This window comes from Melanerpes formicivorus, unplaced genomic scaffold (genome assembly GCF_026170545.1).
Source record: "Melanerpes formicivorus ecotype bairdi unplaced genomic scaffold, bMelFor1.0.p_v2 SCAF_12, whole genome shotgun sequence".
Lineage (NCBI taxonomy): Eukaryota > Metazoa > Chordata > Aves > Piciformes > Picidae > Melanerpes > Melanerpes formicivorus.
Genome location: NW_027142364.1, coordinates 20,359,930 through 20,377,844, shown reverse-complemented (window position 1 = coordinate 20,377,844; position 17,915 = coordinate 20,359,930). Strand labels below are relative to the sequence as shown.

General features: G+C 40.5%; 1 protein-coding gene across 18 annotated transcripts in view; it reads left to right on the top strand.

The window, feature by feature from the left end:
• Positions 1-17,915, top strand: part of DLG1 (discs large MAGUK scaffold protein 1) — a 161,957-nt gene that overhangs the window by 121,343 nt on the left and 22,699 nt on the right. For 17 of the 18 annotated variants that reach the window (XM_068145601.1, XM_068145595.1, XM_068145602.1 and 14 more), the window contains 3 exons: positions 11,159-11,273; positions 16,465-16,641; positions 17,596-17,665. In XM_068145601.1, coding sequence (XP_068001702.1) covers positions 11,159-11,273; positions 16,465-16,641; positions 17,596-17,665 — 362 coding nt within the window. Of the gene's footprint in view, positions 1-10,049; positions 10,154-11,158; positions 11,274-16,464; positions 16,642-17,595; positions 17,666-17,915 lie in introns of those variants that run through there. The other variant, XM_068145600.1, reaches the window with a different exon arrangement.

Here is a 17,915-nt window from a genome sequence, read left to right as displayed (position 1 = left end):
TAAAGAGAATATTTCCTTCAAGGTTATTGTTTGTTTGTTATCATAGGAAAGCAGTTCAAGGTTTGACTTTCCAAACAGGAAGTATCATCCAAGTGATTCAGTGTACTTGACAGAAGTGCATGTGTTCTCTGATCATCTTTATATTTCCTAAATTAGAGCTGTGGATGGTTCTCTTTTCCCCTCACTTAAGTGGGGAATGTAAAAGATCAGGCTTGATGTGGCCTGATGGGCAGCCTGGTCTAATTGGAGGTGTCCCTGCTGACTGCAGAGGGGTTGGATAAGGTGACCTTGGAGGGGCCCTTCCAACCCAGTGCAATCTGTGGATAATTTATATATAAAATGTGCAATATATATATAAAAAAATAATTTCTGCTTCTTGTTTCTGCTATTCAGAAAGTTACCAAGTATTAAAGTGAAGAGTTCATAAAATTGTTCATCATTGGTAAATGTCCTGATAAAGAAGAGGAGCATCAGTTAGAACTGCTTGTATTGCATGTGGGTTTGGCTAATATTCATAAATCCAGCAGGCTTTTGTCAAAGGTGGTGATAGCTGGGATAGATCAAGGAGATTCTACACAGCCAACAGGATTCATTATAACTGGGTAAATGAAATTCTGTATGATAGGAGCATTTGGAGACACTTGGGAGCAGCTCACCTCCCTGCCTGTAGCTGTATATGACAGTTTATCTGCTAATTGATGTTTTCACATCCTACCACATTACCAGAAATTTCCCATTTGTGTTTCTCCTCAGATTTATGGGAAAAGAGGATTTTTGCAAGCAACTCTCTCTTAGAAAAGCCTCAGTAGGCTGTAGAATAATTAATCATTGGAAAACTCCTATCAGGGAGTATCCATAATATTCCTATCTGCCTCTTCAAATACATGGTTTATCAACTACTTATTGCTGGATTTAGGGTCGGCTGACACAGTTGAATGATACTGGTTTTATTATGTCTGGCCTCAAGTTATATAACTGCTAAGGTTTGTGGGGTTTTTTCCCCTTCAGTTTTCAAAATGGTCCTTGGTTATAAAATTGGGTGAAAGCAGATGTACTCTCATTCCTAAAAATACCACTCTGGGTGTTCATTTAGTTTCCAGTAGTGTTCTGCAGATCTGAGAGATGCTGCACAAAATTCTCCTACTGCGCTGAATCAGATGTCAGCGACTTAGCAGCACAGCATGGGGACAGCTAAAAGCCAAATAGGGAGTGTGAAGGTATTCTCCTGTTTACTTGCACACCAGGCACCATTTCTCTAGCACCACAACTGTTGTCAATTGACTTGTAACCAGGAAGGGGTTGGTCTCTTCTCCCTAGCAACCAGCACCAGAACAAGAGGACACAGTCTCAAGCTGTGCCAGGGGAAATTTAGGCTGGAGGGGAGGAGAAAGTTCTTCACTGAGAAAGCTGTTAGCCATTGGAATGTGCTGCCCAGGGAGGTGGTGGAGTCACTGTCCCTGGAAGTGTTCAAGAGGGGACTAGACCATGGTGCCATGGTCTAGTCATGAGGTCTGTGGTGACAGGTTGGACTCGATGATCTTTGAGGTCCCTTCCAACCTTGTAGATTCTATGCTTTATCTTGCAGCTTAGCACAGAGCTTTGTTTGTAAGATATGGAGTCACCAATTGGGTTGTACTTGTAGAATAAACATGCGCATGTGAGTGTACAAAATCTTCCTTGTTGCAGAGGTCAGTGGGTTTGAACCTGCTGGGGCTGGGTGCTGCAGGGAAGGAGTCCCTGTTAGAAAAGCAGAAGTTTGGGCAGTGGCAATTACTCCGTGTGGTGGTGAAGTCAGGATGTTGTTCTTATTTCCCTTTTTTGTTTGGAAGCCTTGCCTTATTTTCAATCTTGCACTACAAATTTCTAGCCCCCCATCATTCCTGAATTGAAAAGGACTTTGTTAAGAATTCCACTGGAAGCTAAGTACCATGACCTGCAGCAGTTTCTAAGCAAGTGATTGTTGCTCTGCAGCAGCGCTTTGATGACCCATTTTCAGCTGTAGATGTTTCTGAGCCCTTTCATTTTCCTGTTGCCGAGTGCCACACTGCTGTTTCCCTTCTATGAGTTTTGTACACATGGAAGGTGGCAAGGACACATGTTAGTGTGGAAAAAGGAGAGGAAACTCTCTGCAGTTTGCATATATCTTTATCTCCAGGGACTGGGGATTTGGATATGGTCAGGATTGTGATTATGCTGCATAGCTGGGATACAGGAACATGAGAATCAAAGTGCTTGGAGAGAATGTAATGAGAAGAGGAGCATCAAGGGAGACATACAGGACTGTTCAGAGGTGTAACACCCTTGGAGAGCTCTTCCCTCATTTTGTTTGATGTTTTCAATGTTGTGGCTATTAAAATTAAAAGCTGATATGAAACATTATGTGCTTTGAGCATGACATGATAGAACAGAGTCACCTCAAAATTCAGTGTCTGGGAGCTTAGATTCTGCGATTTTGATAACTAATAGAATAGAATTAACCACATTGGAAAAGACCTTTGACATCGAGTCCAACCTATCATCCAACACTATCTAATCAACTAAACCATGGCACCAAGTGCCCCATCCAGTCTCTTCTTAAACACCTCCAGTGATGGTGACTCCACCACCTCCCTGGGCAGCATATTCCAATGGCCAACCACTCTTCCTGTGAAGAACTTCTTCCTAACATCCAGCCTAAAATGAAATATGTATGAAATGCAGTAGGCTCCCATAACTATATTAGAGCATGACTGCATTTAAGCTTTTAGATGTAAACAGCTAAAGAAATAAATAAGTGTGTGTATATATATAAAAGATAGAAAATAATTCTGTGGATTAAATGATTGATTTTTTTTCATAATTATATTCTATTAGGTCAGAGTGGGGCAAATCAGTGTATAACATTAACTACAGTTACAGACTAACTGAAACCTGCTCTTGGAGTGCCTTAAAAAGGCAAGCAGGCAAAATGTATTGATCTTAGTCTTTCAATGGTTACTTGGTCCTTTCCCTCTAAATGGAGCAAAATTCAGGTAACTGTCATGACAGGAAGGGATAGCAGCACTTCCACAAGGGTGCCCTTGGCACACAAAAGTAAAACTCTAGTTCTCCCTTGTATAGCAGTCTTCTTTTTTATGTGAAATGTGATTTTATGAGAATTGTGATTATGCTGCATAGCTGGGACACAGGAACATGAGAATCAAAGTGCTTGAAGAGAATGTAATGAGGAGCATCAAGGGAGACATACAGGACTATGCTGCTGCCTGCTGTTTAGAATCTACCTTGCTCTTCTCTTTGTAATTCAGCTGCTCAAGTCCAGCTCCATAGATCTACTTCTTTTCTGAAAGAGTAGTGAGATGGTTAAGTGATCAGATTAGCTGCATGTTCTCAGCTGGTTGGGTGGATCAGTGTCAGATTAAGAAAAGGTGGAGTCAGAACCTCAAGACAAAGGTTTTAAGGTATTTTTTGTAAAACCTCTTCTGCACTGATGTTGTTCACGTAGGTAGGGAGCAGGTTTTCCTTTCACCTTTAAAGCAAGCAAGTGATTCTCTCTTGCAAAACATATTCAAGACTCATCGTTCAATCAAAACTCCTCATACTTTGTTAAACAGTTTTTTAGGTGGATTTTCATGTTGAGGTCTGGGTTTTTTTGGGAGGAGGAAGGTATCTATCTGTTGAAAATAAGTTCCAAGCATGACAGCCTTGTGTTTTTCATTCTCTCTTGCCCTTAAAGCAAATGAGTGAAAAGGGAAAAAAAATAAAAAGGGGGAGGTGGGAGGTTTTTCTGTTTCTGACACTGTGCCTTGTTTTCTAGGGGAGTTCTAACAGAGTAACTAAGCTCTGGGAAACAGCAGCACTTTTGTGTGTATAAACTAAGATTATTCAGTAGCATTTCACTTTTGTGTCTATAAACTAAGATTATTCAGTAGCAGTTTGTCTTGGAACAGATTGTAAATGCTCTGTTTGTAAAAGTCAGGCCAATTAGTGCTTTTGCAAAACTTTGTTTTCAGTATTTGTTTTGCACCAAGAGGACAAACTTCCCTTGCTTTCTAGCTGAGAGCATGGACTGCCTTAGCCAAAGGTGGTGTAAAAGATCACTGCATCCCAATTTAATAAAATGAGAAACCATTGGGAAAAAAAATTTAAAGAAGAAAATGACCCTGTTTTGGGGTAAGTGGTCTCAAGTCTTCCAAACTTCTCTCCCTCCTTGTTTTGTACCAGGTTCTACTCCTTTGTAAGTAATCCAGATTAGTCAATTAAAGTACCTTTCAAATCAGGCCCATTCAGATTAGAAGAATTCTGCTATATATAGTCTGGCTAGAGCCTATAAAGCAGCTTACACATCTTCAAATCCTTTAAAACCTCACTCCTGCTCTTTAACATAATACATAAAGTCATTTGTCTTTCTTGAAGAGCAGTTCACTCTTCTACAAGTTAGGAATGTGTGGGAAATCTTCAGCAACACTTTTGGTGACTTCACTGCAGCAGTGACTGGGTTGTGTCTCTTCCTGAGTTTTGCAGTCTTTGTGGGATGTGCTCCTGACTAAATACAAATGCAGTTTTTCTAATCTGGCTTGAAATTCTGCAGCCCAGTCTTTCAAGTGCTTAATGAGGGACAAGCTCCTTACACATTAGAGTACATGAAAGTCACTAACAGTATGTGGAGTGCATTGTGGTCTCCCTCAGGTCATATTAATGTAAAACAAGCGTTGAGTCCAGGTCACACTGCCTCAAATAATTTATGGTGCTCCACTTATGATTTCATTTTAATAGGTAACCTGTTTGCTAGTAGTTTTGAACAGTTGTACTAAATATGGTATACTCCAGGCTCCTCTGCCATCTGAAATCAATACTACAGTGTGTAAAAAGAAAAGATGTGCAAACCACAAATAGTACCTGTGGAGTGTAGGTAATCCAGGGATGGTGGCAGTGCAAGACTAGAAGTTGTAAATAAAACTTCAGTCATCTGTGAGCTGTAACTGTTCTGAGAAGCTCAGATTTGAAAGCAAGATTGGTGTGGTGGTGGCCATCCCAACTTATTCTCAGGCTCTGTTTCTCAGTTTGTTATGAGGCACCATGAAAAGGAAAATTGGGTATTCTGAGAGGGGAGAAAAGAATTTAGCAGCAGTTACATAAAATTGTCAGCACAAGAATCCTGCTTTGACAGATCCAACGTGTCCTGCTAAAGAGGGCTTTCCAAAGACAGATGGGAAGAGGGAAGCAAGGAACACACTTTTTTTTAATTGAAGTGAACTTTTTCAGCTCTTCATGGATTCAGTATATGTAAGAGTCTCTGCTTCTCAGAGCTGTGCTGCCATCTGTTCCCTGCACACACATCCATGCTTCCATGAGCTGCTTTTCCTTCTGTGCTGTTTGCTGAGCTTTCCATCCTTTCTTGCAGTCTTCTGTTCTTTTGCCCCATTTGGAAGAACCTGTGTTGCAGACCAATTTTTGTTGTGGCCGATTCTTTCCACCCCCCTCCTTTTCTCCTGCCTTCTCCACATGTGTTTGTTTCACTGTGCTCATGTGTCCCATCAGATAGGCAGTCCAGGAGAGTTTTGCTGGTGAGATTGGTTAATGCTTGGGGGGGGTGTGGAACTTCAACCTACCACGCTCAGTTTCTGAAGTTTTGCTTTCTGCTGAGGTTAACTTTGACATTGTAAACATGATACTTTTGCTGGTAAAATCGTTGTAGGAAGGAGCTCAGGAACACAGGAATCTTTCAGGGTTTTCTTTATCTTCTCTCTTTCCCTGTTCCTGATTTTTTCTTTGGGGGCGAGGGGGGAAATCTGTTGCTTTGCAATACATGCAGACATGAATTAAAGCAGATTTATTCTAGTTTTGCACCATCTGCTTATCCAGTATAATTTTAAAGTTTAAACTGGAGTCCAGATGTATCCATCCCATGTTCTTAACAACTGATTATGTGTAAACCTCAGTAGGCTTTGGGTTGTGGGTTTTTTTTTTACCCTGTGGTGGGGTGCTGTTGGATAACTGCCATGAATTGAAGCAGCAGATGCTTGTGCTTCTTCAAGCTCTGTGTTCTGATAGCAGGTACTACTTCCTTCCTGCCCCTACATTTATTGGAAACTTCTGAGAAAATGCTAGGCAAAGAGGGATGCCATCATTTATACATTTTTCTGTGTGTTTGTCTCATGTTAGCCTTGCTGCCTGTTGCCTTTCATTTGATGCACAGTATCTGCAGTTCTCTTAAAATCCAGCCCTTTAGAAGGGATCCTGAGCCCCATTCTCTGCTGCTGCACATACATCAGGTTTCAGGTCCTGCTCAGATTTACCTGAGAGGATTGAGGATTTGGATTGTGTGGTTTGATTTTGGTTTGGTTGTCCTTCTGTTTGTGTGTTTGGTTTTAAATTTCATTTGGGGGAGGGCAGTGTTACTTCTCCCACCATAGTTTTTATTCAACTACTGCTTTGTAATCTCAGTGTTTTGATGGCTGTGGAAATTGGAAGTGTATTTGGAGGTGGGGTTCCTATGAGCAGCCTGCTGCTTTTGCATGAAGCTCAGGTTTTCTCTTTTTTTTTATCCCTCCATTTAAATTTGTCCTTTCTGCTTGGCTACCTCAAATGCATTAGACCAGAGAGCAGTCATGTTCCTTCTGAGCTCAGCTCTTCCTTTCCTTTTAGCCAGGAAAGCAGACAGTCCTTTCTACTTTGTTCATTGTGCCTGTTCCAGCTTCAGATTTCTGGAATGCTGAATGTACATTGCATAGGTTTGGTCATATTTAGTCTTGTGGAATTTTGTTGTGCTGCTCAATGAAATTTAGGGGAAACAATATCATGAATTTTGTCTTACCTTATATATGTAACATTATACACAGCCCATAGCAAAGGATGGAACTGTAAAGAAAATTCTCTAGCATTTGGGAGGATGAGAAAACCCAATCAAATTGGTGATGTAGGCATACCATGACATTCTGTAAACAGTGACAATTCTTGAGGATGGGAGTGGAGTTGAATTATTTACTAGTACACCCATGCAATTTCCACAGAGACTCCTGCATGTATGGACCTGCTAGGAAAATGGAGGGGTTAGGTGGCATTGATCTGCCAAAAGAAAAGGGAGACTTAATTGCTATAGAGAAATATCACTCTGTGCTTGCCTAGTTCTCATCCCTAAATGCTTGCTCTATTATCAGTGTGAGAGACAAGTGTTGAGCTAAGATCATGCTGTTCTCTTTATCCAGTATTTCTGCTTTTATATCTTTTTAGCTAAGAGGTTTCTTCTAAAGTCATCTGTCTGTTGCACCTATTAGAGGAATTCTTCCATTAGTGCAAGTTTGATTTTACTTCCCTGGAATTTGTTTGGTTTGTGACTTCTTCTTTTTAACTTGTTTGTTTGTTTGTTTCTTTCTTTCATTTAGTAAGTAGTAAAAATACTGCAGGGGTTGATTACAAACACAGTGAGGTGCAGGTAGTTTTCTGATGATTCTGTAATGACATAAAATTGTATACACAGGCACCTCAGTTGAGAGTCTCCAGTCTTTGGATATTGATATTCTCCTCTTTTAGAGTACATAAGATGGGGCAGCTATGGACAATGTTCTGGCTGCCATCCTTCAACTGCTTTCCTTCTTTTTGTAAATGGCATCACTGTTCTTCTGTTTAATAAGAGATTTACCAGAACAAGAGGACACAGTCTCAGGCTGCACCAGGGGAGGTTTAGGCTGGATGTTAGGAAGAAGTTCTATACAGAAAGAGTGATTGCCCATTGGGATGGGCTGCCCGGGGAGGTGGTGGAGTCACCATCACTGGAGGTGTTCAGTAGGAGACTTGCTGGGGTGCTTGGTGCCATGGGTTAGTTGTTTAGGTGGGTTGGATTGGTTGATGGGTTGGATGTGATGATCTTGAAGGTCTCTTCCAACCTGGTTTATTCTATTAAATTCTATTGCTGATGCTAAAGGTAGTTGATATCCAACTCTCTTTAATCACAGAGACAAAATGCAACCTCTCCTAGAGATTATCAGACACTGCTTTATAATGCCAAAGGTGAACCAAGCCGAACTGGTCAACAGGGGATGGATGCTGATCCTTTGGGTACCAAACTGATACTGCTGCTCTGATGCTATCAAAAGTCCTGCTGTTGTCTTCTGTCTCCAGCATTAGTTTCAGTACTACTGTATCTAACACTCAGAAAACAGCAAAATCCTACTTGCCTTTCAGCTCTGAACCTAATGAGATTTATATCCATTCTTTTTCTCCCAAAACCTTCTGAGAAAGGAAGATAGCTCAAGTTTTTAGCCTGCTCTACATTGAAGTTGCTCACCAGATTCCATCTGTACAGACTGTTTAAGCTTTTCCTAACTCTGACATCTCTTGGCACCCTTTCTTTCTGAACACAGAGCTTTCCCAGTCTTCCCTCATTAGTTTCCTTTTTTGCTTTATTGGTATGGCAAGAGCCTTTTGTAGCAATTCTTCTTCTTCTTACTCCTACAGACGCCCTGTGGCTCAGTCAGCACTTACTTCCCAGGAGATTAAATTACTCCAGGAAACTGCAAGAGCAGGAACTTGGCCATGATATACAGGATAAAGAAGAGTTAAGCAACAGGAAGGAGTAGCCCCCATGTTTTTTGCATACTACATAGGAGGAAATCTGATTCTTCCAAGAGATGATAGCTTCTTAACAGAAATTTGTGGTCTTTTCTAGTAGCTGCTGCAGTGAACTGTAGATGTGTCCGGACCAAGCAGGCTCTAGTACAAGATGATGCTTGGATTATTGGCAGAGGTTGATCTCTTCTCCCAGGCAGCCAGTACCAGAACAAGAGGACGCAGTCTCAGGCTGTGCCAGGGGAGGTTCAGGCTGGAGGTCAGGAGGAAGTTTTACAGAGAGAGAGTGATTGCCCATTGGAATGGGCTGCCTGGGGAGGTGGTGGAGTCACCATCACTGGTGTTGTTCAGGAGGAGACTTGACAGGGTGCTTGGTGCCATGGGTTAGTTGGTTGTGTGGTGTTGGGTGATAGGTTGGACGCGATGATCTTGAAGGTCTCTTCCAACCTGGTTTGGTTTATTCTGTTCTATTCTATTCAGTCTTTTCCATGTTTACTTTCCTTTCACATGGGCATAAAAAAACCAACCCAACACAAACCTCTTTTGCCAGAAATCTCAGCTTCAGTATGCTTGAAGTTAAGAGCTTTAATCTTCCAAGACACTCAAGAAACTGGTGAGAGGGATAAAAGGTCATTTCTCCAGTACCAGTGAGTCAAATGAGCTGGCTTACCCAGGGCTGTACAGTGCAGCAATAGCACAGCAGGAGCAGGCTATTCCTTCTGTATCCAAGTTCATCCCCTAAGGGGACATTGCTTCCTAATAGAAGGAATCTTCTGATATTCATTCCCTTCAGGTTACCATCCTGTCATCTTAAATCCTTTTGCTATTAACCGTAGCATTGGTAGTGGTAGAAACGCTGCTTTTGTTTTGTCAGTCTTATTTAGTGCTGTTAAATTATGTGGTCTGGATTTCATTTGTAAAAAGGCACTCAGTTTGTTTTAAAAACTAAGATACTATCCTCAAAACTATTAGCTGCTGGGTTTAAAGGATAAAAGCTGTATTTGAGAGACTGTCATATTGTCATGATCTGGATAGGGTTGATTACAGCTGCTCAAGCATCAGCTGTAATAGTAACCTTGATGAAGGAAGTTATTTACCACAGTCTGGTTCAGATATTATTCTTCTGTGACTTAATATCTTTTGAATTCTTCTCCATTTAGTCTCCAAGCCATGGTGCTCACCGATGAGTGTGTGGGGAGAAAGTGCTACAGCATGGAATGGGAGGAATCCTTCCTAGTATTTAGATGACTGTGGAAGGAACTTCAGTTTAGAGATTTTTTTTTTTTCTGGAGATGTTTGCATTTTAGAGCCCTCTCTATCAGTCTTGCATTTCCTGAGTAAATTTGATGCCTGCAGGGAGCGAGGGTGCAGCCAGGAGGAGAAATGCATCAGCCAGTGGAGCAGCTGCTTGCTGCACGCACCCTGGCTCTCCCAGTGTTGACTGCTTATAATCTGGCGTCACGTGGTGTCCTGGTGAAGGTGGTGGCTGCAGAACGTTTCTTTTAACTAGGAAGGTTCTGCAAGTGGATCTGTTGATCCTGAAGTACAAACTATTCAACTGAAGGAAAAACTTCCTTGGTTTTGAGTTGATACTTTATGCTGACAGCATGTAAGTACCTTGCTTCAGGAGCTGTTTGTCCTGAAGAAGCCATTACTCTCTTAGTCTCTGCCTTTGTAGCTAAAATCAAATGCATTTAGTTTAGTTTTATTAGTACACAGTGCTGCTTAAGAACACAATCCGTTTTTCCAGGATTAGCATTGTGCATAACTCTGTAGAGGGAGTTGGTATTTCTGATGCTGTTCACAAGTGGATGGAGATTCATGCCAGAATTCTGGAGTATTTGTCCTTTCCTGAGCTCCCATGGGAGTGGTGTTGTCTTCAGATATTTTTGTGTGTTTCCCATCTTGTATTGCTAAATTCTTGGTCTCATTCAAGTCCAGTCATTTTAAAGGACACTTTTACTTCCCCATTTCTTAACATTTAAAATACATAGTTCTTGATGGTAAACTTCTGTATGCCACATCTATGTTCTGAAGTTTTCTTTTTGCTGTGGGTTAAAATTTAGCTGTGTCTGTCTTCTTGTTACCATAAAAATGATAATTATCTAGTAGAGAAATTTGTCTTTATTAGAAAGAAAAATGAGTTACTGTGAACTATAGATTCAAAGAAAAATAAGTTACTGTGAACTATAGATTCAAAGAAAAATGAGTTACTGTGAACTATAGATTCAAAGCATGAGACTTTAAAGGATCGTTTCCTTGTTGGTTTGCTTTGTCTAGTCACGATTGTGTCAAATTTTGTTTCAGTGACTAATGACAAAGGTAAAATTGTATCATTTCTAATTGCAAGGTAAAATTTTATCATCATTTCTAATTGCAAGGTGAAATTTTATCATCATTTTTAACTATGAGGTAAAATTTTATCCTCATTTCTGATTGCCAGGTGAAATTTTATCCTCATTTCTAATTACAAAACATAACGTGTAATAAAAGCTTTGAGGCTTTCCTTGTATTGGGAGAGCTGTAACTGTTTCTTCTCTGGGGTTTTTAGCATTTTTCCAAGTAATTGCTGAAGTTCAGAGGAAATGAATTGCAGTGCTTCCTTTCCTTACAGAATACAGCCGTTTTGAAGCCAAAATCCATGATTTACGGGAACAGATGATGAACAGTAGCATTAGCTCGGGATCAGGATCTCTGCGAACCAGCCAGAAGAGATCCCTCTATGTCAGGTAATCATTTGGTTTTTTTTTTCACCCAGCTATTGTCCTTCTCTGCTTGCCAGTAGGCTTAATAGTTCTGTATTTGCATTTTAGACAATTATTTACTCATTATTGAACTTAAAAAATTGCTATTTATCTGGAGAATGTATTAAAAGTAAAGCTTCCTTTAGCTTACTTGTCAACTTTAGTAGGCTAATCAGTGACAGCCCTGAGAACCCTCTGTGAACCTTGAAGAGTGGTGCTATTCACTTGCTTTTTGTCCTGCCTCTCAGAGCAAAAGTAGCCATTTATTCTTTAAGTGACTGTGTTAGATGGCTTAACATCTTGCTTAATGCAGTTTGTGTTTCTGTGACAGCAGTCTTCACATTTTCCTCCTTCAGTTCTTGAGTTCAAATTTATGCTCTCCCTTTAAGCTTTAACAGATTTCCATCTTGATTCCGTCAACTTGCTTGAGTTCTATTCTCAGCTTGTATTAAGAAATCTTATTTCTGTACTCAATAGCATCTTTCACAGAACATTTTCCATGGTAACCAAAAGCAAATGCATCAAAGCAAATGACCTGAATATTTTGCATTGACTGATTCGTATAGAGCTAAACATAAAGGAAGTCAAAATTGAGAAGATCATGAGGCAGTCAGGAAAATAGAGGGTGTCACCATGAAACTGTGGCAAGGGGCAGCTCATTAATGTGCCAACTGACTCCTACATCAGTTACATACTATTAAAGTGTAATGTTTCAAGGATGGAATGTGGGTGAAAGGATTACATGTTTAAAAATAAGTGGATTTTTGGAACTCTGTGAACCATAATAAAAGGCAGCAGTAGCTCCTTGGCAGAGGCCAAAATATTTTAATAAGAGTAGGCGAGACTTGGGTAGTGCTGGTGCTTGGGTTACATTTGGTTTAAAATGTTGTATGAACACACTGGTTTACCTGCTGAAATTCAGTAGGCTTCTCCCATCTCAAGCAGATACTGTTTTGTTCATGGTGCTGTTACCTATTGAACTATGAGACAGGAAGCAAGTCTTACACAAGGCGGGTACTTGAGTAATTTTATCTGTGGTCAGAAAAGATTCAGTCTTTTGCAACCTATTTCTGAAGGCTTTGGTGGGGGAAATAGGAAATTACTCCTCCAGGACTTCCATTTCCATTGGCTATAACATGTAGCCTTCATGCTTGGACCCATTATTTTAGTAGCTTGCTTTGGTTTCTGGTTATGCAGAGCTGATCTTTTTGTGTCTGTGCTTTGTCTGCCTTTTAATATTTTGGAGCTCAAAGTTTTAGTCTCTATGCCTCAAACACTAAGGTTAAATGATTGATACCACAGTTATCCAAGTCTTACAATTTCCACAGGTAGTTGAACACATGGATGTTGTGATGGTATCTTCCTCCTTTCCATACTCTCATCATTTATCACTTTAGCCCTCACCATTATAACGAAACTTAAACAATTCTAAATGCTTTTATTTTCCTTGGTTAGCTACAGGCTGATTAGGTTCTAAACCTCTTGTGCTTATGTTCACACACTGACCTGGTATTTAAAGCCACTGACAAGCATTTTGTGTTCTTGTAGCTTTTATGCCACTGATGGAAGTTGTTAACTGTAAATAACTGAGGCTGAGAATTTGACCTTGGCAGCTGCTGCAAAAAAGTGACCCTTCTCCAGGTTATTGGCAGAAGCCTTGTGGAGACTGGGGATTCCCTTTGTGAGGAAGGTTTTAGAGGCTGGATAATCTGCTTTGTTATAAGTCAGACCAAAAATCTAAAATGCAAAAATTGCTTAGGAAAGAACTTTCCCACCCACATCTCTTAACAGAGGATACTGCTAAGGGCTTCTGAGATCTCCCCTTGTCATCGCACCGAAAGATGCCAAAAGCTGGTAGGCAGCTTGCTATACACAGGATGAGTTCACATCTGCTCTGTCTAGTTTCTGATATAATTTGGGCCTCACTGAAGTAAGTTTTGTGAGTCTCTTCACTTACTGCTAGATATTGACAGATGTCAGTTATCCAGCTTGTTTATTATAAGTTACTTAGCTATGATAATTTTGTACTTTTAATTGTACTGGTTGGAAGCCAGTTTTAGTAACCAGAGCTATCTTTTTTCTGTAATACTTAGTCCTAGGTATGCCTTAAAGGATTTCAGTTATGTAATGCAACACAAAATTGAAAACTAAATCCAACAAATAGGTAAAAAAACCCTAAGAAATGAAAATACAGTAAAAATGTCAAGATGATGGTGCCAGTCTCTTTTCAGCAGTGCCCAGTGATAGGACAAGTAATGACAGGTACAAGCTACAGGCTCCACCTCGACACAAGGAGATGCTTCTTTCCCGTCGTGGTGACAGCGCAGGCTGCCCAGAGAGGTTGTGGAGTCTCTTTCCCTGGAGACTTTCAAATCCCAGCTGGGTGCATTCCTGTGTGGCCTGCCCCAGGTGGTCCTGCTCTGGCATAGGAGTTGGACTCAATCTTTGGAGGTCCCTTCCAACCCCTAACATTCTCTGATTGGTTCTGTGAAATCGCAATTAAAATCAGATACATTGTTGTGTGTCTGTCGTTGAAACTTGGTACTTCTGAGTAGTCTGCCTGTGAAGAGCATTTTGGGGATATTATGTAACATTAAGGGAAAGTTGGTTGTGTTTCCTTGAAAACACAATTTGAAGTAAAATGAGAATTCTTTCTTCCTAAGTGTGTATATCAATACATGCTGAATGGCAAGATAACAAACAGTCCTTGGAGGGCAATAAAAACACAGCAATTCAGCTGCAGCTAACTCTTCATTTGCACATCTAACTTTCTCTGTGTACCCCTGACTAATTAAGATGTACTGATTGAATGGCTTTCTCTTATTTGTGCTTTACATTTGGTTTGATCTTTATTCTGAGAGGAGAGAGATAGATGCAAAAATGGGAACATTTTATGAGACAACCTTGTATCTGTACACTCTCCTCCTTCATCCACAGATTGAAAAAGCTTGCATGCTACCATGGTTTCTATAATATGTTGACAGAGTAAATTCATTCTATGTTTTATCTCCTCTTGTATGCCAAATCTCAGTCTGTGCAGTGCTCACAGAATTCAAAATCAGAAATTGCTTTGGCCTGTCTGCATTTTTCTGACTAGCATGATATGTATCAAATTCCAACAATGGTGCTTATCTCTCCCTGAAGCAGGGCAGAAAATGGTTGCGTCTCCAAGTGGAAGAAACTTAACAGTTTTGAAATCATTAGGAAATTTGAACTACATCCATTGAGAACTAAGATCTGGCATTAGCACCAGGTCTGACAAGTGTAGCTGCCTCCCGGAGTTTAATTGAGCCATCCCTATGTTATTCTGTTAGTTAAAACATCCAGTTTCAAATAGGTTTCCCACAAATTCTGAGGGGGGAAAAAGGAGCCCTTCCTTTATAGAATAATGTTCATTCTGAAGCAGTAATACTGAATTCCTCTTTCATTAAATAAGCAATGGAGATGCTTTTGCTGCAGGAATTCCTGATTGCTTTGTTCAGCAAGAATACCCTGAAAGAAAAAATGCTTCAGTAAAACTTGATCAACAGCCTATGATATTGAAGGCAATGTTTGTGGCCAAGTTAAAAAGACTTTGTGGCATGTTTGGCACTGTAATCACAGCCATGAAATTTTAGGGTTTGAAGCATAAACACTCATACATAGAATACATAGAACAAACCAGGTTGGAAGAGACCTTCAAGATCATCATGTCCAACCTATCAACCAATCCAACCCACCTAAACAACTAACCTATGGCACCAAGCACCCCATCAAGTCTCTTCCTGAACACCTCCAGTGATGGTGACTCCACCACCTCCCCAGGCAGCCCATTCCAATGGGCAATCACTCTCTCTGTATAGAACTTCTTCCTAACCCCCAGCCTAAACCTCCCCTGGTGCAGCCTGAGCCTGTGTCCTCTTGTTCTGGTGCTGGCTGCCTGGGAGAAGAGACCAACCTCTGCCTGTCTACAACCTCCCTTCAGGTAGTTGTAGAGAGTACTCATGAAACAGGCAATTTAAATTCCATTTCTGTAGGCTTTTAAATGGAGGAACCACATTGCCTTTCTTCTGTTTAGTTGCTGGGTGGTACAAAGTGAGATGAAATAATCTGTGAAATCATTTTTAGGACTTCTCATTTAAATAGAATTTAGAGAAAATATCATTGCCCTCTGTTCAAAGCAGCAATACAAACAGGAATATCTCAACTGTAATACCAAAGCAGGAATACCACATTTATTTTAAGTTTCTGCTTGTAACTTACATGAAATAAATGTATACATGGCATTGTGAATCTGTGAGATGTCTCCTTACAGGGAGTTAATGAAAGCTGTTTTCAATATACCAGCCCATAGATAGATAGGTCATCTTGGCTGTGAAATGAGTTCTCATTTGATGATTTGCCAGGCATACAGGAGAAGCCATGTTAATCTGCTGGAATCATAAGAGATGTTTGTTGGTTCTATTCACTTCTGGGCTCCTTTCTTTGATTGTTACCAGTTCTTGGTGTTCACAGAATTGTAGCTATGTAGTTTTGTCACTGCCATGTGACACCTTCATTTATCTTCTCAAACTATTTTAGCAGCTTTGACTTTTTTTCCTCCAGTGAAATTATTTTACTTGGCATGACCTCATAACAGTAAAAAATACTTGATGCTGCTGCCTTTAGAATAGAATAGAATAAACCAGGTTGGAAGAGACCTTCAAGATCATCATGTCCAACCTATCATCCAACACCACCTAATCAACTAAACCACGCAACCAAACACCCCATCAAGTCTCCTCCTGAACACCTCCAGGGATGGCGACTCCACCACCTCCTCAGGCAGCCCATTCCAATGGGCAATCACTCTCTGTGTAAAACTTCCTCCTAACCTCCAGCCTAAACCTCCCCTGGCGCAGCCTGAGACTGTGTCCTCTTATTCTGGTGCTGGCTGCCTGGGAGAAGAGACCAACCTCTGCCTGTCTACAACCTCCCTTCAGGTAGTTGTAGAGAGCAATAAGGTCACCCCTGAGTCTCCTGTTCTCTAGGCTAAGCAACCCCAGCTCCCTCAGCCTCTCCTCACAGGGCTGTGTTCCAAACCCCGATACTCCTCTGGTATTTTCTTTTTCTATACTGAATTTGTGGTGCTACTGATACTCTTCTAATATTTTCTTTTTCTGTGTTGATTTGTGGTTTTCTTTTCTTTTCAATGCAGAGCTCTTTTTGACTATGACAAGACTAAAGATAGTGGCCTTCCAAGTCAAGGGTTGAACTTCAAATTTGGAGATATTCTCCATGTCATTAATGCTTCTGATGATGAATGGTGGCAAGCACGGCAGGTAACTCCAGATGGGGAAAGTGAGGAAATTGGAGTTATCCCAAGCAAACGCAGGTATGTCAGATCTTCCTGATTTTAACATGTCTGCTCTTAAATATGTTATATGATTAAGTCATACACATGTCTTAATGTGTTTATTAATGGCAATAATAACAGTTGCATATGCTTTGTTGTTTGTTTGTTGTTAATTCTGCACCACATCAGCCACTTGTTTGGGGTTGGGTTGTTTGGTTTGTTTGGTTTTGGGGTTCGGTTGGTTTTGGGTTTTAATTAGAAAAAAAGCCATCTCTAGTGGGATTCAAGTAAATGAGAAATGTGTTAAAATGCTATGTAGCCTTAGGAGCTGTGTGCTGAAGTTGACAAAGCTGATCCAAGTCCCTGTCTCTGTTTGCACTGTAAGCAAGTTATGGGTTTAATAATATTACCATTTGGTTTAACAGCATTATACCAATTACTAAGGAAAAGCTGCAAAGTGAATTCTATTCAGATGGTGACACTACCATGAATTCCTCCTACTCAAAACTTGAGTTATGGCAAATATTTGTTTGGTGGTCAGTGTAAACAAAGATGAGGTGTGTGTTGTCATACTAGAGACCCAAGTAGGAGATTAGGTGCTCTGACTCTTCATATCTCCTGTCGACTCGTAATTGAGGAGGTTCACTTCTTAAGTCAGGTTTTCTCCTTGCACCCTCTGGATTTAGTGGACCCATATAAGCACAAAGTACTCCAGTGCTCACAGCTCATCACTTGGGAAACAATGACTTACTTTTAGTATCATAGTATCAGTCAGGGTTGGAAGAGACCACAAGGATCAACTAGTTCCAAACCCCCCTGCCTTTTCCCGTACAGTTTGCCGTTAGCAGGCTTCCATTTTCTGGAGGTGTCATCAGCAATAAATGTCTATACTGCAAAAGGTACAGGCAGATAGGTGCTTATGCAGTAACAAGTGGTAACTTGAAGTTCTTGAATTCTGCTGATTTACCATTTGTACCTGTCTTTCTCTGGTAGAGTGGAGAAAAAAGAACGAGCCCGCTTAAAGACAGTGAAATTCAATTCCAAAACAAGAGGAGATAAAGGGGTGAGTTAATGAAGTGCTAATTACACCTGGCATTGTGAATGGTAACATTTTTCAGTGTTTTTTGTATGCAGACTCAAGGTATTAATGAACAAATTAAATTGTGAGATAGAAATGAAATCGTTCTGAGCACCAAAGCAAACTTGTAATTGCCAAGACACTGCAAATGGTTTGAAGAGTTGCCTTAGAATTACATATCATTAATAGCGTAATGTGGGAGGAGATACAACTGCTAACCAAGTATTGAATGGTT